At 39.1% G+C, this 27,319-nt stretch overlaps 1 protein-coding gene across 3 annotated transcripts in view; it reads right to left on the reverse strand.

Annotated features, from left to right (window-relative positions):
• Positions 1-7,319: 7,319 nt before the first annotated feature.
• TRAF3IP1 (TRAF3 interacting protein 1) overlaps positions 7,320-27,319 on the reverse strand; it is a 63,787-nt gene continuing 43,787 nt past the window's right edge. For all 3 annotated transcript variants that reach the window (XM_019553920.1, XM_019553919.1, XM_019553921.1), the window contains 4 exons: positions 27,270-27,306; positions 25,997-26,073; positions 10,018-10,241; positions 7,320-9,330 (listed from right to left, as the gene is read on the reverse strand). In XM_019553920.1, the coding sequence (XP_019409465.1) occupies positions 9,165-9,330; positions 10,018-10,241; positions 25,997-26,073; positions 27,270-27,306 (504 nt within the window). In that variant the 3' untranslated portion in view covers positions 7,320-9,164. The remainder of the gene's footprint in view (positions 9,331-10,017; positions 10,242-25,996; positions 26,074-27,269; positions 27,307-27,319) is intronic.

A 27,319-nucleotide genomic window follows, 5' to 3' on the forward strand; every position in this document is an offset into this window, starting at 1 on the left:
TGTAAGTAAATGAGGCAAGAGCTCTCTATGAAATATAAAATAGAAAGCAGAATTACTGGTTCTTCCTCCATGCCTTTTCCAGGAAGGCCAGATCCTAACTATAGAAGATTCACTTGTCAGCTAATGGCTTCTTTTCTGAAGGTCATTGGTTCAATGTCCTGTGGGTCAGCTGCCATATATGCACCTAACACTATTTTTTATTAGTGTCCCTAAGTGCTACTGCAATCCAAATAAGAATGGAAACCAGCCTGGGAAAGGAAATCTCCACCTTGTGAATAGAAACATACGCTACCTATATTTCTACACACACACACTCACCTCAATACACAAATGTAATATTTATACATAAATGAAGGGATAAACGGACAAAAGTAGCACCTGAGCATACAAATGACCTGCTAGAGCAGCCAACAAAATCAGTGTTAAGCCCAGAACCTGGTCACACAACAAAGTCAAGTCAGTGGAACTCAGCCCAGCATAAAATAATTCTAACCCATGCAACTCTTGCTTAGCAAGTCATAAATCTGAAATGTAATTTTTTTGGTAAGCATTTTTCTTCTGCGGTTGTCAGGTCCAATTCCAAACCGAGCTGCTGTCGTGTTGTTTTTTCATCACATTAAATTAAACTATAAACTATACTTTAATTATTTTAATTAAATTTCTCACTGGAAAAGGAAATATTATTTCTTAATATTTTCTTGCAAAATATGTCAGAAGTCATTTCTGAAATAGGAATATGTCAGCCACATCTCCAGCTGTTTTTGGATGGTGCATGATGGGTTGCTCTCCAGCAGCCGGAGAAAATGGAGAACAAACTTTCCAGTCTTTTCTTCCTTTTTTAATTAGGTCGACAATTGTTAAGCATCAGATCCAAAGCATGTAATACTAAACAGAAAGACTCCCACTGAGTTCAGTGGACACTGGGTCAGGCCTGAGGATGGGCTGGGGAAGAAGTGGAGAATGGAAACAACTCAAGTCATCACACATTGTTTTTTTAAGATTCTAAGCGACTTAGAAGCCCAAAACAGATTTACTTTCAAGGGGAATTAGATTTTAAATCCCATAGACTTTTTTGAAAATGTTCCCAAATGGGATTTGGGCACCTAAATTCAGCTGGCCCCTTTTAAACACCCAGCGTTTACTTTTTTAACTTCTATCTACAGCAATTAAAATACTGCTACCATTTACAATTATAATATTTGAAGACAAAAACAATACCCCAAACTGCACCTAGATTCAACTGAAAGCCAGTACTGATCACAAAGGCTAGAAATTGTATATTCCTCACCACTAAGTCTTCCAAGCTGAGCAAGCAGGAGCCACACTTGGTACATATGATGAAGTCTCCATATGGTTCCCAGGAACTCAGTAAACCAATATCATTAAGACAGAGGCATCAAAAACTGCATCAAGGTCAAGCACTTGATAGAAAATGTATAGTATATCCACAGGATATACCATACCCAGGTCCCATATGTTCCACAGATTTGCAATAGGCAGCTTGCCCTGGATTGCACATTTATGATCCAGAATTTAAGATTTCATTTTAAAACAGTAATTATGCATTTAGTTCACATGGTGGTGAGGATAATTAAATGTGAGCAGAGGCAGAGTCGATATCCTGAGTCAGCAAACAGCATGAACCCAAGGCTGAGAGGTGCAAACCACACCATTCAACTCAAGGGCTTAAAGAGGATGTTTTTAAAGGTTGCCATTGGCAAGTTTCACAACTGATCATTTTAGCAGAAGCACTCAGCTAAAGGGCTAATTGTGCAGTCCCTAACTACCTCCAAGTTCTTTGTTCCATATTAATGACAGATTAAGACCAAATTAGTGCCAATTCTGACCCAAAGTGATCTGACAAAAAGGAGAGCTCCATCTCTAGTATTAGGAAACTTTTGAAGGCAGAGAATACTGTGAGCGGGTCTTAGGAAGATGTGCCACTCTCTTCTCACTCTGAAAGCAGGCAGGGTGATAAACACACTGCCGGATTGAATCCTGTGGATAGGAAAAGGTCTTACGGTTAAACAGCAAAATTCAGGAGGCAAGGACTGGGATTGTAAATGGGTTTAGAGGTCCTTTTGAAAATCTCTGCCAAGAAGCCCAGTTTCTTCTTCTGCATCAACTGGAAGACATCAAGCAAGTCACTTAGAGCCTGGTCCCAAAAAAAAAAACCAAACAAGTGCCTAAAGTTAAGAACTGTAGCATCTAATTTTTAGGCCTCCACCGTGGAAGCATGAACGCTGGGTTCAGCTCTCTGTACAGTGGGTGGAGTCGTCAGGTGCCTTGGAATGCAATGTACAGTGGCCAGCAATACTGAGCAGGGAGACACCTAAAGTCAGTCCGCTCAGCATGCAGCTGCTTAGAAACAAGCAGCAGGAAGAGCTGGGCTCAGAGGGGCATCAGATACCTAACTCCTTAACGTGGGATTCTACCTACTTGGGACAGCCTAGAACAGTACTGGCATCCTGCTACAGAGCACACAGGGGTCATTCTTTTTAAATGACATGGCAAGCAATGCCACTGTCTATGTTTTATGTTACTTGAGTGCTTAGCACTCTCACCCTGGAGAAGGCAGCCCTAGGGCATTTATACACACAGTTTTTCATCCTGTGACATGCCAGAGATTCACTGCTTCAAAGCAGACTTGATTAATAGAGTCTGCTCCGCACATGAGATGACACACACTGCACTGTGCCACGTGTAGCTGTATAGGCAGAAAAATGCATGTCAATGCCCAGAAAATGGTAGTGGTATGCTTTTGAACTAAAGCTTCTTTGTTGGGTTTTAATTCAAAAGCGCACTGCCACCATTTTCTCGGGGCCGATGAGCATTTCGCCACTTATACAGCTGCAAGCGTCACAGCGCCAGGCACTTTTCAAAGTCCCTACAGGAACTATCTGTAGAGCAGGGGTCAAAACCCAGAACTCCTCTCTTCCTGTGGCTCTAACCACAAGCCCGCAGAGTTACATCCTCTTCAGCTTCTGCCCTTGTCCAATGAAATATGAACTCTTTTCTGCAAAGTGGCACAGCTTCAACAGAAGGGATGGAGAGTGTTAACCCACAAAGCAGCTGATAGCCTGGTGGTTTGACCACTCTCCTAGGAGATGAAGATTTGAGTCCCCTTAAGAAGGGGTGTCTTACCAAGGTCTCTCTGATTCTGGGCCAGTTAACCCTTGAGCTATTATATATAAAAGACACCACTCCATCTTTACCTTCCAATAGCTACCCTTAAATAAGGCAGCTGCCTCTTCAGCTTATGAGAAGCCCAGTCCTGATGGCGTGTTAGGTGTGCTCTGAGAACTGAATATTTGACAGGTGTACTGAGCTCCTCAGATAGAAGGTGCATGCAAGTACAAAGCATTATTGTGGAGGGATGGCCCACTACCCCTCCACCAGCTGCACCTTTTAGTTTTTAAAGTATTCAGAACTCCTAAAAGGCCGGGTTGGCAGCATATCACCCTCCATTGCACAAGTCAGAAGAATTTTATGCACTTCATGAAAACACAAGTTCTGCTTCCCAGAATTGTCAAGCTCCATTAGCTCCACAGGAGCCTGACAATTCAAGGTTTATAAACCCCAAACCACCAAGTTAGCAAGCTTTCCTTGCTAACAAACCAGCCACACATTAAAATACAAGCTGCTCAACACACGTGCAAAGTACTGCATTATACTAATAACAATAGCAACAATAATAATAATAATCATCTCCATTTTTACAGGAATTCCCTTTCCTTTGCCTGAGTTTCAACTTTATATTGTTAGGTGTGGTATCCTGAACCCAATCTGAAATTCAGAAAAGTTTAGGCACCCCATCAATATTTTTTGTTCCTTCATTGAAGAGGAAGAAATGAAAAAATTAAGGCTAGGGACATAACTTGCACATAAACCAGTATAAGTGATTGGAAACCAATTCAAATCTGTAACACAACAGAAGTTCAGTGTACAATAAACCACTTCCAAAATGGCCATAACTGGTTTAAGATAAACCTGGGTGGATGTAGTATGAGACTTTACTGATTTCAGTTGCATCGGTTTATTGACCTCATGTCTTGGATCCCCTCCAGATTCAAGTTAACTTACAAGTTCTCCAGCATCCCAGGATGCTTTGCACCTCCCTTGTAAACTCCCCTTCTCAGGGTAGGCAGTTAGCATTGGCTCAAGCTGTCTGCTCCAGCCAAGTAGGGAGGCATGCTGTAGCACCCTCCACAAGCTTCTGGCCTGGGCCACTGCAGACATGTGGCTGCATTTCTGGAATCAAAAGTGAACATTTGTTCACTTGCTTATTGGTTCAATCTACGCAACTTAGACAAACTTGCGAAGACTGATTCAATTCAGCCTTGGGCTTTTTAACTGTCTGTACTTAGCTTAGAGTTGCAACCCTAGACTGAAAAAGATACTGAGCACATTATTAAGTCCTAACACAAAGTCTGTTTTTTAAGGAGATATTTGAAAGGAAAGGAATCATCTGCAAACAACAGCATATACATACATATACACACACATATATAATAAATGGACATTATTGGGAAGCAATACTGGTAAGCAAAGAATTTTTTAAATTAATTGCAAGCCAATTGCTGCTAATATAACACTCCTTGGCATAGCTTGTGAGTCTTTCACTTGTTGCAAGATAAGATGCACGTGTCCATTCAGCCACAGCCCTTGGAAATCAAGGGAATTGTATGGTTAGTATTTTAGTGCAAAAATTGGCATTGCTCCATGGACTCTAATTTAGTCATATCTACTAATGGGTCCTGGGGATAGTCTGGCTTCATTTTCTTAGTGGATATCAAATATCATAATGCACAAGGTCACGTCCTCACTCTTTTCAGATAGTGATTTCAACATTTAAAGATTCTCTCTACAAAACAAAAAAACTTAAAGTAATACTTACAACGCCCCAAAGCTGTTGGAGTTCACAGCATGGACCAAAAGGTAGGCTCTCAACTGCTCCGTATTGTTAAAGCAGAAAAAAAAATCACAAGCAAATTTGTAGGTACCTGAGAAAACTGTAATGTAAGAAATTGGTTTATCTGAGGATTTTAAACATCTCCAGTGTTAGGCATCAAGCCAGCAGGATTTGAGAGGATTTCAGTTCTGGACGTAAGACACAACTTCTAGCCTTTGGCATTTCTCCTCATCCTAAGTGCTTTTTACCAGGAGAAGATAGTGACATTTACACTTACAGGTCAGCAGATGTGTCAAATCTACCAATATTAAATGGGCTGGAGGCATCAGTATCTAAGCTGACTGTACAGGGTTGTCAACCCCCCATATGTTTCTTTTAATTGACAATCTGCAAACTTATTACTGAAAACCAAACTTTTTCTTTACTGATGGATGTTTTATATAATGTAAATGCAACTCTTCTGTCAAGCCCTGGACAGCAATGCACTGGACAGCAGTAACAAGGGGTGGGCTCAAATCTAGGGATTTAATACCAACCAAAGTCTTACCTGACCACAGCAAGTTTTACACCAGGTTGCCCCCACCCCACACCCTGATACCCCAGGGCAACATGACCCCCGCTAACCCTGCTCCTCCTGGCCCAGCAAGGACCCCCCCTGCTGCTCCTCCACCCCTGCCCCACCCCATAACACTGCAGCTTTGCTCAGGCTGCACTGCTCCTCAGCCCTGTCCTGCTCAGTGCCTTAGATGCCCTGCAGCCATGCCTACTGTCAAGGTGAGCAGCCAACAAGATGCAGGGGCAAGATAAATTCAAATTTAAGATGAACTTCTAATACTTAGATTCTATGCATGAAAAATTATATAGGGGTCAGCTTAAATTCATCCTCCTCACCAACTGCAGCATGGCAACCAGTGGCAGGCAGCATGGGAAGTGGCTTGATGCCTGCCCCTTGTCACTTACTCCCCCTGCCCCCTCATGCCCGCATCCCCCTTACTTTGCCCCCTGCCACTTGACCCTCTGCCTGTGCCTGCACACTCCTGGCACCTGCACCCCATGGACTTGCAGCCCCTGCTCTCCCACCATTGCTTACCCTCAGTTGTGGCTCCAGCTTCAGCTCAGCTCTGACCCAGAGCATGGAGCACAGGCTGACTCTGAGCCCTGGCCCACAACTCCCCCCCGCACCCCTCCATACAGAAAATACTGCAGTGGTGGCAGCTGCAGCTCCAACCCCAAGCCTGGGTTGGGGCCAGAGCTGGAGTCACAGCAGCCACCTGCCAGCCCCGCACCTTGCACTTGAATCCAAGACAAGGAGCTTTTTTGACAATGCTGAATGGGGAAAAGTCTTGGATTCCACTAAAAATGGTATGCTACATTCAACAATGCTACAGAGATGTCTTAACAGCTTGGACAATCAATGCAAAGAACAGTAGTAGCCCAAATTCCTTCATAGACTGTGTTTGGAAATAAACCTGTTCAATGATGGAATGACAAGAGCATGCTAGGCCCCTCAGCAAGGGAGCCACAATGCTCACTAGCTAGCACAAACTGCTCTGAATTTGGGGAGTTCCTACTAGGCAGTCATGACCTGTGTGTGATGCATGCATCATGAAAGAACTTATCCCCCAATTCTCCTTACCCCTCAAAAAAAAAAAGGAGAAGCAGCTTCTGTACCATTGTGTAAGTAGCCAAATATTGAAGTGTAGCAGAATATGGGACCACAGTTGTAAAGTCATGCACATTCCTTCCTTTCTGGACATTATCAGTGATGCAGGCTTTACTGCATCACCTTTTGTTTTACACAAGCCTGAGTGTTGAAATAAAAAATTAAGGCAATATTTCAAAAGCACAGAGCACTGGGCCATATGCTATAAAGAATACAGATTATAATCCTCTTTTTATTCCTTTAGAATTCCCCTATTTCCTCTACACCTCCACCAAAACCACATATCACAGCCTCCTTCCCATACAGCAACTGAAGCTTAGATGTAACTGAATGCATAGGCAGTAAATTGTTGTTCCCTTTGGTCTAGGAAAATGAGTCAGTCAAGCTCTGCAGGGGCTAAGTAATCAGCCTCTGTAGTTATCCCAACTCCAAAAGAAAGGGAGCTTCAATCTCAACATGACAGCCACAATCAACTGTCAGTAGACCACCAGACCCAAACTTCATTATTAAAGCTTTGGCAGATTTTTGATAAATACTAATCTCTCTGTTATGACTTACTGGTAATGCAGCACAGTGAAGGTATTATCAGACTAACAACAATTCACATTTTTTGCTGCCATATTTTTTTTTCCCCAAAGGGGATTGAAAAAAAAAAAAGGATATCACTTTCTTTCCCCGGAAAGATCATTTGACTATTACATATCAGTCTTTAAAATGTGAATTCTACAATCCAAACACTTCATAGAAAAATAGGTGATCATTTTTAATGATTTTTACATAAAAGAAAAATAAGTTTTTGATACAATTTGATATTCTACTTTGTACAATTTTACTCGCATACAATGCATGAGTGCGAGTCCTGCACAAACAGTCCTAGCCATATTTACAAATGATGCAAAGCATACATGCAATCCTGAAGACTGACAGGGAAAGTCTGAAGATAAACCATGTTGCAACCAAACAACTAAGACACTGACCTCCAAGTACCAATCAACATAAGCATCAGAGTTTTAGCATAAACAGATGACTTGGTCCTACTTTCTTTTAGCCCAACTCCATTTTTGGACTCATCATAAGGAAAGACCTGAACTCCAAATCATATGAAGTAGTTTTTCACAGCTTTTTTTTCAGAAAAACATTATGGCATCCTAGTTAATGTGATTATCCTGTTTATACCAGTCACTAAAAAAAAAAAAAAATGTAAATCGTGTAGTATTCCTTAGAAAGAGAATATTCTTTTCAAGCAACTGTACTATGTTAAGATATTACGTCAAAACTCTCATTATAGTGAGGAATCTGTCAATCAAGAGAAAAATGAGTAAAGAATCGAAATAACTTAAAGCTAGAAAGTGCTCACACACAACATTGTTCTATGGACAATTTAGACCGTAGCTGAAGGCATCATTCTAGTCCACAGTTAGCAAAAACAATGCAATGAACTGTTTAAATTCTCAATGCTTTTTTAAAATTTCTGTAGCCTGATATCCATAGTTTGAAAGTGTATAGTAAATCACATTTTGCAGCAGTGAATATAAAAAAAAAGTCAAGCCACAAAATGCCGATTTCTCAACAAAAAAGGCAAAATGGTTTGGTAGTTGTACACAATAAATAATGGGAACATAAAATGTTACTGTAAACAAAAAAAATCTTGAAAAAAATGCCTAAAAGTTTGTACAGCACTAGAAATTTCCATATTTCTGCTGACTTTATTGCAATGATTTATGCAATATTTGAATAGGTTTTTTTCCAATTTATGAATTGGAAGGGCTGGGCCCTTACACACAGTGCACTAGAGAGGTCAGCAGGAAAGCACTGCAGACATCTGTAGTTAACTAAAGATCAGTGGAATTATTAATGTATAAAAACTTATATGACCATGTATTTGGGAGGAAATGGGTGCTTAAATTAATCCTTTTCAAATGAACATTTGCAATAAAAATGGAATTAACACCTGTGCAGATAAAATACTTTTGATCCCTTGCTTGGTGATGCTTGTATGGTTTCTTATATGGTTCCTAATAATATTCCTCGATAGCTATGAAAATATGACATCACCCTTGTGATAACATAAGGAGCTGTAAGTTAAACAAAGCTTTAGCTCTAGATCAATAAGCATTCTTTTACAGATTTCTTTTTAGGACTTGTAAATAGTGGAAGGTATTTCAGACCCATCTGATTTGTAGGGATTTCAGACATTTCTGCAAAAAAAGATAGCTAATAACATTTCTCACAACAGGATATTCCATTCCTGTTCAAAATCACCCAAAATGGATGGAGTCAGGGGGAAACATGAAGGTATAAACTGCAGATATTTATAAAAAGAGGCCATGGAGAGGAAATGTGTTGGAAGTAGAAAGTAACCAAATAACAGCAGCTTCTGTCTAAAGACATATTCAAAATAGGCATGTTGACAGTTCTGTAATATCCAAGTTGTTGTAAGCTTATTACTGATAAAACCAACCTCACAAGTGAGTAGAATGTAAGAATATGAAATTGTACAGTCACTGTTCTTACTATCTTTATTTTTTTCCTTTACTGTCTTTATTTGGTAGAAATATAAACCGGGGCAATGCTTCATTCTTCTCTTCTTCATCTTCTTGACGATAAGTTAATGCTAAGAACCATCTTCTGTATTTTTTCTTCCTTCCTTAAAATGTTAGCCTTCACAGCACAAATCTTGTCTTGCTGGTCCTTAATCAGCTGCTCCAGCTCTGCTAGTTCTGCTTTTAAGGGTTCCACAGCACTGTCAGTGATGCTGAAAAAGACAAAGGCACATTTTGGAAAAAAATAGGCTGTTTTGCATTACCCATGCCTCTGAGACAGACAGTACATGAAGTATTTGGAAATCTCAAAGAATTTCTAAATTGTACCCAACCTCCCCAAAAGAGAGAAAGTCTAGAGTGAGCTATCTAAAGGGAAAACGAACAAAAAAAATACTGCTGAAGATTTAGCCCAATGTTTTACTACATGGCTCACTGGCTAATAATAATTTTGTGGCTCAAACTGCTTTTTGGTTAAGCTTTATTTTCCTTTGTGATTATTTTACCCTCCCAGTACATACTACTCTGTTTGTCTACTTTGCCCACCTCTTCTACTTGGCTGAAATGGTGACTGCAAGCTCTCTGGAACAGAGGCTGCCTTTAGAGTGTATGTGTGCATGTGCACACGCGTGTGCACAGCGTCTAGCACAATGGATCTTATGCATTTCAGATGTTTCTATCTCTGCCACATAACTCATTTCCCATAATGGAAGACCTACAAAGATTAAAACTTGGGTTAAAACCAAAACTTAAGTAAAATTTGTCACAAACTATATTACTTTTTAAACTAAGTTAAATTGGCTCTGCCTGTGGAAATACAGAAACAGCAATCTGGAACAGTCGCCTCAGATAGCTTGAAACCAACTTTATTCCTAAGCACTCCCTTCTCAAATTTGCCTTACTTTTGCTCCTTTTGTAGAGCTTCAGCATGCTGCTTGTTCTCATACTGCCACATTTGCAGCTCATTCTTCATGGCATCCATATCCTCCTGAATGTAGTCCATGATTTTCCCAAGCGGAAGTGCACTCCGACACAAGGTCTGAATAGATCCACGAAACTTCTCTATTTCTTTAGATACTAGGTCCTTCTCTTTTCTCCTGGCTGCTTCTGACAGAAATGGCTTCTCCTAATTTAATTGTTTTAAAATAAAAAGGAAGGCATGAAGTCAAGAAAAGTGCTGAACATTTAGTAGCAACTAAAAAGATGGCTTTATAATGCCCAATGATGTTTTTAAAGAAGTTGCTTCTGGCAGGCTGGAATGAAGCCAAAGCAGTACTGTAAAGCAGCAAGCATATTCTCTAGCACCAACATTACATTCATTCAGCCTTAGTTATAAATATTTGTAGATGTAAAGACACCGTCCTTGCTGCCTAAAGCAATACAGAATTGCTCATAACCAATCCAAGCACCAAAGACTATTTTCCTTATTGCTCTGTTTCAATGAAGCTACCTTCTTTGCAGCATCCTCATTCCTGGCTCTGCTTCCTAAGATCAAAAGGGTTTTGCTTTTTTACACTGTTTGAGGGCAGTGATAATAGGGCAAGTGCAAACCAAGCACCCTATTGCCCACAACACACTGGCCTCCACTGCAGAGTATAGCCATTACCCACACATTCCTATTTGTTTGCTTGAATATATGGGAGCTGATTGTCCAAGAAATAAAAGCCCATTCAAAAGGATCAATTGAACATCAATAGGATGCAGAGTGACAGGAACAGCTGCAGACGTAGTCAAAGCACTAGTGGAAAGTAGGTAAAATACAGCCAAAAAAAAAAAAAAAAAGAGAAATCTGGATCAGATACAGATGTAGGAACAGCTGAAGCAGAAACCTATGGACATGCAGAAAACTATGTTTTTGAGTAGACTTGCTCTGTTCTGGGATTACTACCTGTTTGCTCCACGCTTGCCCCCTACCTTTTTCTCCCTTACTCTATCCTTCTCACCCCTTCCCTTTTCTTTTCATTTACTTGATCCCTTCTTAACTACCCAATACTTATCCCCCTTCCCTCCCACAGAAAGCGGAGCATGAAACTTACTGTTATGTAGTTCAATCTGTGTTACAAAACTTCTCCCATCCTGGGTCTCTTTCAAGTACTTTGTGACAAGGATGGCGTTGCACTGTACTGTGCCTAGCATAAGGAGACATGATTTGTTTGGCACTTAGGTACTACTATAATGATGGTGATGATGATGATGATGATGATCACCATCATTATAATCCTGAAAAAGTAACTGCCAAGCTCTGAAGGAAGGTGAATGATATTTTTTTAAGATGGTACTTGTGAAGAAGAAGAAGTACCACAGATAGTGATGCTGGCTACAGTACAATATACGTGCATCATAAAGTGCATATAATATTATCTTTCTTCTCCTAGTGCTAACTTCTGTCCTTTTACAAATCTATTTAAAGTTGGCTGGCAATCTGAAAAATGACAAACAGTGAAGATATTTTTCAAAGACTTAACAAACTGAGAAGCTCTTCAACATATAGTGGGAGAAAACTGTACAGTATGAGCCAATCTTCCCCCAGGCCACAGCCCTATCAACCAAACTCAAAAGGAAAATGCAAACAGTAAGTGGATTCCTTACAAAGGTGATACTTCACCGACTTCAGAGAGGGCAGGGATCTGAAGAATTTGCAGCAACCTCTTAAATAGCTGGTTATTTCTGAGTATTTGAGTGTTTGGCATTCCTACTGAACAGAAGACATTAGTCCAGGTGATTTTACTGTGGTGCTTGTTCCTGGCCCTACTAGCATCTCTCAATATCATCTGATATGGACAGATTCTGTAAGAACTGAGGAAAAGAAGGATTCCTAGAGGAATGACAAAATTCTTATCCAGGCAGAAAAGTAATTGACATAAAAGAGCTTATCAGCTCACATCTCATTCTTGTCCAGAAAGCAGTTCCTCCACTGCCTGATCTTTACCCCATCCCCACTAAAGCTGCTGGGATGGTCCTTCATGATAAAACCTAGCACTTGAGACCCAATAATTAAATATGCTGGTGGAAAGAATGAATTGCCTAAATATCATGCCTGTTGAAACTGGCAGGAGAGTGATGACGGAGGAGATCTGGCATTTATAAGTAACTGTACAGGAAGTTAGAAGGTTCAGATGGATTGGCATAGGCAACATGAAGCTAATGCAGCAGGTTGCACTTGTTTCTGTTTTGTAAAGGTACAAGTAACAGTGCAGGTACCCAGGTCCAAATGATATTCAGCAGGAGATGGGCATATAACTGTCATTTCTGTCTGATATTCTCCCTACTGGATATTTGAAATCTAAGTGATCTTGTTACAGCAAATCTGAAGGAGTCAAGATTTAAAAAATAAATAAATAAAAGGATAATAGGCGTGGTTTTTAAAACATCTTCACAGTGTCAGACACATCTAAAGTAGAATCAGGGTAAACAATACATCTCAAAGAACTACTGTTGCTCTAGGGTAACCATTCTTTTTTCCAGGAATTTAGGAGACAGGAATCCAACTGGCATTTAATGCAAGCTGGATACCTGAGTCCCACCTGCTCAAAATGGGATTCTCTTTGAATAGTAGTGTCCATCTGCCCTCTTCAGGCTATCACAATGACTGTAGCCACACATGAAAAGAACAGGATACCCTCAAACAGGACTCAGTTCCTTCCCTAATAAGAATCCCTTATCAGCAGAACTCCATATTAGAAAGGAAGTGGTCATGGAATCTACATAAACCAAAATAAGCAACTATGATCTCTTCTTTGAGCAACAGTCCACAAAGATTACACTCTACATAGGTGACATTTAGTTACAGCAAAGCCTGGAGATCAGAAATGGTTTCCTAGTCAAAGAGGGACTGCAGGACAGTTGTAACTGAAACCTGGCACCAAATCGAAAAACTTGCATCAAAGAACAACAGAAATAAAATGTGTGACTAGTGCTGTACAAGGAACTGTGCACGTTTCTAATATTGATATATTACTCAAAGCAGCAAAAGAGACTGCTTGTATCTCGGTTGAGAGGATTACAGAACAACCCAGATAATCCTTCCTGGTAACATGGGCAACTACTGGCTGGCTGGCTACAGGGAATCGGTTAACCCTTTCTGCTAATGCCACAAACTTGAAGAGGATCTGTCCAAATAAAAATGAAAAGCCCTAACCCAATTTTGGGTATGCAATTTTGAATTACTTGGGGTAGAATGAGGATTTGGAGGAAATGAAGTAGAAGCTGGGCTAATTAATTGAAGTGGGAATCAGAAATTATTTTGGGAAGGACCTTGGGATGAAGCCAAGTATGTCTCTGTTCTTAAGGAACACAGTAGGTAGAGGACCTGAATTTCACCCAACCTTCCAGTAGAGGTAACAACCATCACACAGGTGACAAAAGACAGCAAGCTGCTATGGAAAGAAAAGGGGTCCCATAAATCCAGTGATGGCACCTCAGGCAGTGGGTTCAGGCAGACTGGTTCACAGCAAGTAACCAGTCTGGTACTGGCAGTACTGAAGCAGTCAAAAGCAGAGGTTTCTGCTGAATACACGCAAAGAGAAAACATTTTATGTTAGTCATATGTTAGCCTGGTGGAAGACTTTTTTTTTATGCAGGAGAATGGTTTGCACTTCACATAAGCAGTTACTTTAAACAAAAGCATCCAGTCAGGATTCAGGACATCAGGTTGCTCAATATTGGGTCTGGGTACAAGTTCCAGCCTTGGCTCTGGCAAACTATCAGGAAGAAGTAGTAAAGCATGGAAGAACTTCTACTGTGGTCTGGAGAAGAAAAACAGCAAACCTCTTCTAAACATGGTGGGGTCTGGATCCACAGTAACTGATGTATTAGTACTGTTGAAGTTGAAAAACTAGGGTTTATAGATTGTCTCTGTCACACGCTCCGAAACAGAGGCTGGTACCAAAACCAGACAGATCAGGTGACACAAGAAGAGTTTTGGAATGAGAATTCCAGTGCAACCACTGCTACAATGCTTTGAAACTGCAAAGGGCACACTGATGCTGAGAAAGAGACAACTGGTAACTAAAAGTTTGAGTGCCAAAATCTGTGCCAGTGAATACAATGTCATCACTGAAGTCTAAAGTAATTTTCAATGTCCATTTGGATACTGGTACTACTTACCAGTATGAGACTTAGAACTATTACAGTTGGAGAACAAAGCCCAAGAAAGAATCCTAAATCTCTTACCTGAGATTATATAAAAGTGACCTGCACCTTGAACTGCCAAAGGAACTGGGTCCCTTCCTATCCTCTCTAAAATAACTGCTGGTGCAGAAGAAGTGTCCGCAGAGAGGCAGCTCAGGAGCTAGATACTGATCCACCGCTTGGTTGCACTAAACCAGGGTAAGAGTGATCTGGTTCTGGTTTGTCTGATCTGCCAGTAGGAGACTGCACACACTTCGAGCAAGAGCAGTTTAAAATATTGTTTCTCGGTTTCTAGGGTTCTTTTGTTGAATGAATGATGCACACAGAGGTGCTCCTTTATGACCTCCCAAAACAAGCAAAAACAATGGCAGCAGACTATTGTTTGTGGGTAAGATGGGCAATGACCTGGAATCTCCCACTGCAGAAGATGTAGTCCCTCGTGTGCAGGAGGAACTATAGAAAGAAAAACTATCTAGAGATAGAAAAAGTTGCTTAAAGTCAAAAATCAAAGTTTCTAATACTAATTTACTCCATGGAAAATTAAGGTAAACTGCGTCAAACAGTCACAGAACATGGGTGCTACTGGTGTTCCACCTTGCAGACTCGGAACATGAGGCCAAATTGAATGGTGGTCAAGTTTATCCTACCTCTTATAGCCTATGATACAGTGGCCACAAGGGAAGGCAAGCTGGGGGTATGACTTCAGACACTGCTATTCAAAAATCATTTCACCTCATGCACATGCAACACCTAATCACTCAGAAAAGAAGCCCAACAGACTGCATTTAGCTCAGACAGGCAAATATGTGCCGAAAGTCACTAAATCAAAAAGACCCATCTGACCTTAGCTGACACATCGTTAACATGGTTATAATAAACCTGTTCCAATGGAGCTTTCCTACATGTCCAGTCCCTCCCGCCGATTCATCTTTCTTTCTATATAAACAAGGTCAACAGCCAAAGGGCTTGGGTTCTAACACTGAATTCTTCTTTAGTTAAAATGTTTGTGCATTGTGAAAGTATATTTAAATTCATTTTAGTTCTTTAATGTACACAGGAAACTAGAAAGGTATTTAACATCCTAGCCATGGGATCAATCAATTACTAAACACAGTTCCTACAGTCTACGTAAATACAGAGGTGGCAGTCTGTGCGTGTCTCATGGGGACACAATCTCCCATACTGTCCCCTACTGCCCTCCTACTTGATTGGCCTTTCTTCCTATGCAAGCTGTGGATTGTTTGTTCAGCTGTGTTTGGAGGCAGCAGGGACTACTGCCAAAAACATTTCAGCAGCCTTTGGCTTACTGATGAACTCAGATATATATTTTAGAAAAATACTTCTAAGATTTTAAGACTAAGATTTACTTACTTCTGATGCTTGTATTTTACCACACACACTGTGAATGAAAACTGTGGGACTTTTGACTTTATTGTGATTTTATAACTTTAAATTTGTTTAATTAAGAATCCGGTTGAGGCAATGAATACCACTGAACTTGTGACCTTTGCTTCCCAAGTCACTGGAGTGCTACAGGAGTGATGGCTAAATGGTTAAAAATAATACCTGTTTTAATTCCTTTTAATTTGGCTAGTACTTCTCCCTCAGAAGCAGGTGTTTCATTACATACCCTACAACCTTGTAAGGATACCCAGGTACTTTTTTCCAACAGCCAGTTTGTTCACTCTCATTAGTACTGCAAAGTTGATAGTCATGCTTTCTTAACCAGTTTTGTCCTTTGTGATCACTGAGCTTTTTAGGGGGAATGTTCAAAGAGAGATTTCATAATGCTTCACTATGTTGGTGATCCCCATGGGAAGTTGAATAAATGATTTTGTCAGAGTTAATTCCGTTTAGTCTTGCAATCAATAAGGAAGAAGGGTTTTGGCCTCAGCAACAGAAGGCAGGCAACCTGGACATGACAAAGAGTCTTGCACTCTACCTACCTACGTGGGCTTACCACATTTGAATTGTAATACAGTACACAGGGAATTTCCCCAAGGATCTTAACATCCCTGGAATGAAGGGACAGTGGGTTTCCTCCCTATGACATGCTTTATTGAACCTCCTGGGGACAATATTATATGAACACTATTGTCATGAAATCTCTGAGTTTTCTTATTTTTAATTTTTACAAGGTAGCAGTCAAGACCATTTTTCTCCTGTAACAATAAATTATCACCTAGAAGTTAGAGCAGCCACACCACTGGACATCAGCAGCAGGGGAACAAAAGCTCTCAAAAATCCACCTAGATAAGTAAAACTGCTCCATTTAAATACACTGGTAAATAGATCAGTCAATAAAGTGAGATCTTATACACTAAAACACAGCTTTTTGAAAACCTGAAAGTGAAATAAGACAGTGAAGGAAGACCTCTTCTTATATAGGTACATTAGCAGAGAAAAGATAAGAATAACCCTCTAAGTTTCGTGTACTAACAATACACCATTAGCTGTACAATGCAATTTTAAATAGGCCATTTAAGGTTAACTGACCTTCCAATTGACCCACACTTTCATTTTCCTTTCCTTTTTTTTCCCTTTTTTAAAAAAAAATACCATGTTCAGTATCAAAGTCCATGGAACGCTATAATGATTTAGACCATCTTTAAAAATAGCAAACAATCAATATCTCAGTAGTCGTGCACTATACTAGTGATTCCCAACTCAGACTGGTCCAGCTGCAGTAGAATTCATGTTTCCTTCTTTTGTTTTAGTGCCTCTATTATGAGATGTCACTGCATCATGTTATCATGAGCTGTAGACTGCTGGGTTTTTGACAGACAACTGTTACTGTAAAAAGCAAAAGGAAGGCTGCCTACTGAATAAAACTAATTTACAAAACACATTGCTATTTCTGATGTAATAGGTACAATTCAGGTAAAAATTTGCTTGGGTCTTTCTTATAAATCATTACAAAGCCACATGGGTGGTAAAATACTAAATGCCATCTCTGTTCATTTTACACAAATATGTAACAGCATATATATTCCATTTTAAGGAAAATTCCAGAATCAGAATTGTTCCAGTCAATGTTGGCCATATACCTCTACCAACCCACATTCACAGAAGTCCAAGAATTAATGAATTATCCTTATGTAAAAATATATATATCACATCTATATACCCAATGTGCTTTCCTTTTCTTCATGTTTTTCATTAGGCATCAAGATAAATCTTTATTTTGGATGCCTGGGATCAAGGTCTGCCTTTTCATTAACGTCAATCAGAACAGAATGCAATATGGAATTGGATTCAGGGCTTTGACAAATCAAAAGTAGAAGCTTTGTTTCTCTATCGGTAAGGAGAAAAAGATCAAAGGTACTAGGAATAACAGGGTTTACTTGTCTCCAACTCATCAATGATAAATTAATAAGCTTTATGAGTGCACAGCTCTGCAAATGGCTTATTCACAAAGGATCCATTTCCAATGGCCATGTTGTTAAACAAATCTGAAATTCCTGACAGCTAAAAAGTTAGGAAAGATGCACTGAAATTTTCCTTTGCTTGTTAAGTTTATTTCTAGTCAAATGCTGACTAGTTATTTTTAGGTACAGAACTTTTTGCTTTAAATTTAATGACTCTTAAACAAGGATCAAAGAAAAACACATGCACACAGAAACATGTTACTATAAAAAAGTGAAATGAGGACTGGAATTCAGGATGTCAACAGTGGATGCCCAGGTACACACTGAGGGGCAAATGTCACAAGTTAACTTTCATTCACTGTAGTTAGAACATGCATGTGGGCAGTTGCCAGAAGTATCTAACACACTGTAAGTCTCCACCCTTTTTACCTAGTAGTAACTTGTTCATGCATCCATGCACTAAGGAATTAATGATTTCTAAAGTCCCTTTCAATATTGCAGTATGGCTTCTTTTACATTCATAAAAGGACCATTATACTTTTACTGAATCCAACCATTTTAATACATGGAATAAAAGAAATCTCATTTTGGGACAAGCATTTTTGATCCACTTGATGCAAAAACAAGGGTTTTTTTTTACTGTATAAAATATTTTTTCATCATAAATATGGTTTGCTTTCCTCGTTTTTATAGCATCTACATTTCAAGTGGATTGCAATTATCCACTAGGGATCACTACAAGAAAACTTTTCACAGAAATGAGAGGAAAATAGTATATGTTAAATCATATCTCAAAGAATAGGATGCTTTCTCTGCTCATAACAGGTATCAAGTTGAGCAGGAAGCCAAGAATCTAGCGATACAATGTTCTCTGCCACGTAAACTATGAAAGTTAGTTTTACTATCTTCTGAACTGGAACCCACAAAGAAAAAAAAAAAATTTCCAAAAAGAGCAGGGATATTTCTTAAACCAAAAACTAAAAGAAACCCTCACATTAACATCTGCAAAGTTTATAGTAGTATATAGTACATTTTGTACACTTTGCAAAGTTTATACAGAAAAATAATTTTTTTGAAAAACATGACAATAGCTCCCAAGCTCAATTGCACTGTGTTAATCTTAATATGTAGGATCTATGGTTCTAAATTTCTAGAAAAGCTGGCATCAAATTTGAAACACTTTCCACAATATTCAGCCAGGGTTTAAGTAAAATCTTAAGACTTGAACCTCCAAACGTACCCATAAACAATTCTAAAGGTAACTAACTATATGAATAAAATGTATAAAATTGAAGTGGAAAATATAAATCAGCACTAATTTGCAAATTGTGTAGTAGTTTTAGATAACACCTTCTGCATAATACCTCTATGATTTAGCTTTTCATCTCCACACACTACTGAAATTTGATCTATACTTTCATTACCCTGAATCTTAGATACTGCAGCCTCTTCCTGTTTGGGATGCCCACATTTCCCTGTTTATAGCTATTCAAAACAATACTGCAAAAAAATCAACTCCCTGGCTTGCCACTTGTGCCAAGAGAAACGCCCTTCTCCAGGCATGGAAAGAGAGCGAGCATACACCATTTAAGAGATTTCTGGTGGAAGAAATCTGGCTTTTCCTCACGGAAGTTAGAGAGATTTCCTATAGAAGATCTGAACCCTGCAGAGAAAATTTTCCCTCTTCTTGCCAATCAGCAACCACATCTGGGCTGCACACGTGGTGATTTAAAAGCTAGGGGCTGCCCACTGAGAACATGCCCCCTTCCCAAGCAGGACAGAGGACAGGCTGCCAATTAACATGCTCTCTTAAGGGCACAGGTGGCCCACGGAGCAGCCTTCTAATGCCCCTTGGCCAGAAAGCTCATTTGCACAGCTCTCCAGCCAGAGGGTTAAAAGACATGTATGCTTCAACTCCTGGGCTATTTTTCTAGCAAAAGAAATTCTCTGAAATTCTTACTGCTAGAAATGAACACTTGTCTGTGGCCTGACTTTATTTCCCTTCTCTTTGCATCCATTCCCTAACTATCCCTTTTCTATTGCAACACAAATTATTTCTCTTTACACTCAAACCCCCTCAGGGCTTAGCTCATCTTACTTACTTATCACATATAGCCTCACCTGTGTCAGTGAAACAAGCTTTCCATAAGCAGAATGTTCTTACATGGGACCCCCATACTTTCTTTCAAGACACCCTTTTCCTCTTCCAAATAAATCTTAAAACCCATTCCTGCCAAGGTGCCTAAAAAAGCTAGGCAGCTGATGTTCTGTGTACCCTTCTGGGTATCCAAATATAATGGTTTCATGTTACCTTGTACCCACCCTATACACCTGGTGTATCTACCTGTTGTATCATCTATAATGTATAAGCTTTTCAAAACAGAGATTACCATTTTTATTTGAGTGACGACCATTTGTGTGCTCAATTGTGAACACACACACAAGCTAGGATTTGTGATTGAGGCCTTTAGGTACTATTTCAACACAAGCAGTCAATATTATATATAAAAACCTTGTTTCCACGTCCAAAACATGCAATGCTTATTTAGTGATTACATGGTATTTTTAAGAGATGTGGTGACAGTGACTTGAAACTAGGAAAACCAGCAAGACAGACTCAAGTCTGTTCCATTAACTTGATTTTTTCATCCAGTGATATCATAACAAGAAGTTAGCCAGCCACATGCAGGCTGTTACATTCAGAAATGGATCCGTTATGCTTGTATCAAAGCATGTCACCAGATTTTCTGGAGCTTTATAAATTAACTAATATCTGAGCATCACTATGACACATTTTATCTTCAGTATAGCCAGAGGGTAGATGCATTCTAACAGTTAAACCCCATCATAAGCATTCTTTTAGGCTACAGATAAGTTTGAGCTTCCAAGGAGCAGCCTGCATCACAACGCTTGTTCTGAAGGATATTTAAACATACACAGCTAACCTAACTTGACAGGTTACTAAATGCATGTGCATTCACTGCATCGTGCATGCAGGTGACGAACTAATGCAAAAATCTAAATTTTTCTGAGGAACTTCAAGACTAAATCAATATATAGATAAATCAATATATCTATATATCTCAATCTATCTTTCTAGCTAGCTAGCTATATCTAGATAGATATAGATATTTTAAGTGTTAAGTTTTTTTATGTTTGTGGTGAAAGGTATTATTATCTAAATGATTAAACCAATGTCATTTGTTCCTAGCAAAAACCTCAATAAACTGCCTTTAAAAATAAAACAAAACAAAGAAAAGAGCTGCAAACCCTCTTGGTACTGTAAAGATGGGAATACTGTGATGACACTTGCTGGAAACATAATTTAATAGCCTGCCTACATTTTTCACATATCAAATAAATGGAGTGGAATACAAAATATAACATCTGTTTCTTTCTCTGTTTAACATGGGGTCAGATTTTAACCAAATAAATTTAGGAAGTCTTTTTAGGAATTTGTTAGACTGAATGCGCCTAATCAAGAGCAAAAATCTTGTGTATTTTCAGTGTGACCTTTTTGTTTGACCCAAAAATTCTGTATATTATTCTGTATATATTATTTTAAGTTAGTTTCACCATGCAGACTTTGCAAATGTAGATATAGGCTTTTACTCTAATATTAATGTTTCAAGAAAGTATAACTTTTTTTTGGTGATGTGCATTTAAAGTACTTCAGATGAAAGCTTGCAACGAATAAATTTAATGTTAAATTGTAATTAGCAGTTAAAAGTAAAGGTGTATAAAAACCTCTAGTCAAAACATGATAAACTATACAGTTCAACAGTGTTAACTAGCCACTTCTTTACAACATACTGGGCCCGTCTACATGAGATGCTTAACTTTGCATTAGCATAGTTTAATGTGAAATAAGCATGTGCACATGCTTACTTTGCAGTAAGCCTCCCTAATACCGAGTAAATTTGCCACGTGCAAAATGCAAGTAGCAAATTTACTTGTTATTAGTAACTGTGACGTAGGACTCCTGTAGACTCCTGACTGGGAGCAAAATCTGCTCCTGATCAGCCATCCACCAGGGGGCAGGAGAGCTCCCTGCCTGGCTCCGCCACACAAGCCCAGGCAGGGACTAAGTCCCCTTGCCCTGGCAGCAGGGAGCTCCAAGCCTGCTCCCAGATCACAGACAGGGCTGGGAGACCTTTATCTCCCAGCCTGAGCTTGGGCTGGGAGACCCTTTATCCCAGGAGCTGGGCAGGGGACAAGTTGTCCAGACCCTGCCCTGCGTGCCCAGGTGGGGACAATGTCATCCTGCCCCAGCAGCAGAGAGCTTCCACACCCCACTCCCCTAATCACGATTGTGGAGCAGGGACTGGGAACAAGCTCCTTAGCCCCAACTCTGGGATCACAATTGCAATTGCGGAGCAAGAGCTCGGAGCTCCCTGTATGGGGACAGTTCCCCACCTGGCTTGAAGGTGGCTGCGACCTGCCCCTGACCAGGACAGTTCCCAGCTAGCTGCCTCACTGGCAGATGGGGGCTGGGACCTGCCCCTCCCCAGCAGCTCTTTCCAAGCCCTGTGCCCCTGATCAGGGAGTCAAGGCAAGGAGCTTCCTTCTTCCAGGACTGGAGGACATTGTCCCTGCCCCAGCAGCAAGCAGCCCCCTGGGGCCAGGAGACAGCTGTCTCCTGACCCGTGCTCCTTTCCAGACTCCGGGGTAGCACCAAGGGGGAGTCTGGAGCTCCTCCTAGTGGCAGCAGGTGCCCATTGCAGGGAACTGAGAGCAAATTTACTCCATAGTCCTCACATGTGTACACACCTACCCAAAAAACCTGACTGCACAGTAAATCTAGGCTGGAGTAAATGTGTGTGTAAACACGCTCACTCATTAGCTGATATTTTCAATCAAACACAATCATCAATAGTAAGAATACTATCCACAAGATATTGCTTGAATAGGCAAAGAATTTTCCCAATCTTGGTTAAGTAATAGATTAGCAGAAAAACAAACTAGATTTTAAAGCATAAATGAATTAAAAGTTTAAATAGGTTTAACATTTTTCACCAGCATGGATAGTTCTGTCACAATCAGAGAAATATTTCCCCAAGTTTCAGTGATAAAAAACATTATTTTGCCAAACACTATAAAGCACCTAAGCAGATTATTAGTGTCCTTTTTTTTTGGCTAAAGTGACCAATAAAAATTGCATTTTACAATCTGATTTATAAAAACTCTTGCATACTACTGCACAATGTACAAATAGTTCTTCTGAATTGTTTAGTGGAAAACACATTAAATAATTCATCTGACAATTGGGGAAAAATGGCCAAAATTCAGTCTGATGTTGCTTCCCAAAAGATTTCAGATTTAAACACAGCACAAAGTCCATTTGTCTGAAACCATTTGTCTAAAATCAAACATCTAAGCTAGTGTGCTGGCTGTCATCGTAGCCTTCAATGCAGTGAGACACACGATGCTGCTTATCCTGTCTACAGGACTTGGCAGAAATATTTTTTCTTTCTCTTCTGAGAGATTGCGTAGAGTAGTGATAGTCCCCAACCTTTCTTCAAAGGATTGTGATTTCTTCAAAGGATCGTGGATTGCAATCTCACAGAAATAAATCCCACTTTTCTTACTCAAGATCTGTGCAAGGTCACTTAGAGATGAGACACCATTCATTTTAATATAACCAAAATATGCCAAACACCTACTGTGTTACTTTTTGCATATGAAGAAACAACAGAGCTTGAGCGAAAAAATTACTTAATACTATTTCTTTTTTGCATCATACACTTAGCATCCTGGCTCGACTTGAAATAACACGTTTCCAAAATGTAGTGCCCAGTCCGGCTGCTTTTTTGTGAATTTCATTGCTCAAGTAATTGTCAACGGTACCAAACATCTGATTTGCCTTTCAATCATTTCTTCCTCACTTTTGAAAAAATATGGCTTCCTTCTCTGGATCATAAATACTTCTTTTATTTAATATGAAAAGCAATGGTGACAAAAAAAATCTTGTGCAATAACTCACAGTCATTTAGTTTTGATGTAATATATTATACCAGCAAAACACAAAAAACCAAAACAAACAAACAAAAAACATATAAAACCCCCACAAACCAAAAACCCAATGGATTTTACAGCTACATGGAAAGGGCAGCATGAAAATCAAATAAATAAATATATACAAGATTCTGCTTTATGGATCATAAAATTCAACAATTTTTCTATACAAATATAGTTGAAGCAGCACCTATAGTAGAGCCAATCTGATAAGAACTTTAGAAAGAGCAATAAAAACAAGGACTGAATGGACCATATTAAAAAATAAAAATACAGTATATAGTTACACTATTAACTCTAAATACATAGAACTGCTTCTACGCATTTGAAAAAGTTAAATGCCAAGAAGGAAGCAAATTTATTTAGTATAATTATGGGGATTTAATTGGGAGAAATGAAACAGAAGAAAATTTAGCCTGAGTCCCGAAATAAGTTCCTGAATGTGGACCCTATTAGGTTTTGTAAACTTTCCCAAATGAAACTGAACAAGTCCCAGTGCTTGCACCAACAAGATACTGAATAATACACTCCAACAAACAACCCTGCACTGGGAGACAAACCAACTAAGTGATCGAATAGCAACTATCCAAAATTGTTTTTCTCAGGTTCAATGATTAAACAGCACCATCTAGTTACAGAGCTAGGAATAGTAGCATCTGGACAGCAAAAAGAACTAGCATAATTTTTGGTGTGTGCTGCTTGCAATTAATTCTGTAGACACTGCGTGCCACGATATCACTCATTTAGCCTTACCATTGTCTAAACACTGATGGACCTCTAATTCAAGTAGACTGATATTCAATTGAGATCTCTTAGTTAAAAGGCACTGATACTATTTCACTACAACTGTTTTATTACAAGAGACATTACCATAGAAGTTTTATTTGTAGTTCAGAATGTTTTAAAGTAAAATAAAGATGATGGACACAATAAAATCCACTTAGAAAACATTATCATTTTGGAAATTATATAGTCTTTCTGTTTTGAAGATGCATTCATTATACTATGTAACCAATTTAAATTGTGGCTACTTTTCCCCTAGGCAAGGGAAGGGAGGAGTTGGAGATAGCAATAAGTATCAGGTAGAAAAAAGATGGTCCTCCCTCTGACTAACTGCATTACTGTGAAGGTTCTCCTATCCTGGGAAAGAACACAAACACAAGGGTCTGTGTTAGGCTAATTCACTGGCTCTAGAAAGCAGGGCAAGTGGTGATGGACACGTTTAAGAAAAAGAAATAACATCCCAGTCTTAATATAGACCACCCCAAGATTGTAATCCCATGATCTAGGAGTTAACACTAGGTCATTTTTGGCATAGTAATTAAAAGGACACTAAATCTTACTAGCTGTACATAAGATTAGTATTTCAGGTCATTCACTGCCCTATTTTTCATTCACTTGGAGACATTCAAGCTTTCCAAGGGGTTTGACTCCTTACCTACTGATATGCCAACAGCTGTCCTATCACAACAACATTTAAGAAGTGATCTGTGTTATTAAAAGGGTCAAAAATCTTTCAAGGGAATTGTTCATGTCAATTTACATACAAAATTATTCTAGTTATTCTAAATGGCAAGCGAGAAAAGTCAACCTAAACACTTATCTACCCTTGGAAATTAATTTACAATAAGCCTTTGACAAGACTCAAACACAAAAGGTTACTCAGGGTGAAGCCAAAAGACAGGCAATATTATCTATATACTTAAGCCCTGGCTGCAAAGAAGATAACTACTGGATTCATAAAGTTGTGTCAAAGAATCAAGATACAACTCCACTTCATAAGGGTAATAGTATTCTAGATCCTATTTTGTTTAGGAATCTATGAAAGCTGTTGCTGGGTAACACAATGCTACTCTTCAAATGCCCAAAGGAGAGGCAAGATTAAAATCACAATGATATAGCTGTACAAATTCAGATTATACCCAATTAAAACTAGAGCATCTTGAAATTTATAAAACTCCTTGCGTATAGTGTACCATTCCTGTTAAAATCATGCTACTTCAATTACAATACAATTAAATCAGCTACATCTGAGCATTAGTAGTACAGACATATGGCTATTGCAGCTAGAAAAATGTGGGGGAAAAGAAACCCTACAGGATAAAGACAGACAACTTGTAAAAAGAGCTACACAAACAAAGACTGAAAGACATTAAAAATGCAAGATAGAGACCAATATGGAAACTTACAATTTAAAACAGAGAGAAAGAGACATGAAAAATCAAGGACTGAAAATGATACGAAAACAGAAGAGATGGGGGGGAAAAAAGTGGGGGGAAATGTATGCATTAAACACCGGAGAGATAACTACTAAAATACTTGACATTCACAGTTCCTTGGAACCCATTATTTAAGTCTATCTTGTTACCTTTTCTGAAGAATTCAGTGATTTTTGGGATGTCTCGTAATCTTTCTTTGTTTCTAAGATTCGTTTTACAAGCCCACCTGTTGGAGAGCAATATTTCTGTCAATGCTGCTTAATACAAACACTGTTCTACATAATTAGAAAAAATAAACTAAATGCAGATTACTTAATTCCAGTTAATGAAAATGAATCATGGACTAGCATCAACTGTACTGTAGTAAAATGGCATATCTCATTTGTATAATAGAGATAACAAGTTTGTAAGTGGCTTTACTTTAAGTTACTTTTAATCAATACAAACCTTAATGTAATTTTTAAAGGCAGCATGCTCTATAAATCCAGATTCAGGTTAATAAACATAATCTCTTGCATTTTTAAAGCACGTCCCATTCAGGACAATTTAAGTATTGTACAAACCATATATAGTGATAACTTGATCTCTAAGCCTTTGCTTACCAGTACCTTTTGGCTATATATATACACACACACACACACACACACACACACACACGTATTTAAGGAAGACGTTTGCCTAAATCTTGCCTAACAAAAGTAAAGATGGATTCAAATCTGAGGCACTGATGTTTGGTTTAAGTAATGAGCATGTCAACCTCTAGAACCACTTTTCCAAAAGTAGCTTTGATCAGTCAGTGCTGCTGCCGGGGACAAGGATCAGAGCATTGTGGAGATGCAGCAGCCTTCAGTGACATCTGGCCCACTGCTCCAAAAGGTTTCCAACCCTTAATATCAAGTCATGATCCTTCTTGCTTGCTTTCCTTCTCTCTAGCACAATGAATCTAGTATTCTTTGCTGCACAAAAGCACGATTCCACCAGTAGGGATGGACAAGATCTCTACCCCAGGCTCACCTATAGCCTGGCAGTTAGGGCTCTCTTCTCAGAGAGCAGTTCAGAGATGGATGCACAAGACTGAGATATCCAGCTCTTATCTCAAAGGCGTTAGCAAGATGTACCTGCCACAGTAAGTTAACTGAATTTACTCAAAAAGTGTATGCGGTGTTTTAACTCCTGGCAACATGATGGATCTACAGATGATCTGCCTTGTAGATAGGAAGTATGTTCTGCTACAGTAAGAAAAGCTTGGTTTTGCCAAACAAATTGTACATGAATCAGTCCTGAACAACCACAGACTCATTTATAAACAAGTTCAAAATACTACAGAGATTCTGTTATTTCCTCTAATTTATTCATGATTCTTTTTATGTCCTGTATAGCTTATAAGCTACAGGTGAAAGAGAATGAGGCAAAGAAACTTACCATGCTTCTCTTCTCCATCTACCTCCACTGGTGGTTCCTACATATAAAAA

Source organism: Crocodylus porosus, unplaced genomic scaffold (genome assembly GCF_001723895.1).
Source record: "Crocodylus porosus isolate Cpor-Errol unplaced genomic scaffold, CroPor_comp1, whole genome shotgun sequence".
NCBI lineage: Eukaryota > Metazoa > Chordata > Crocodylia > Crocodylidae > Crocodylus > Crocodylus porosus.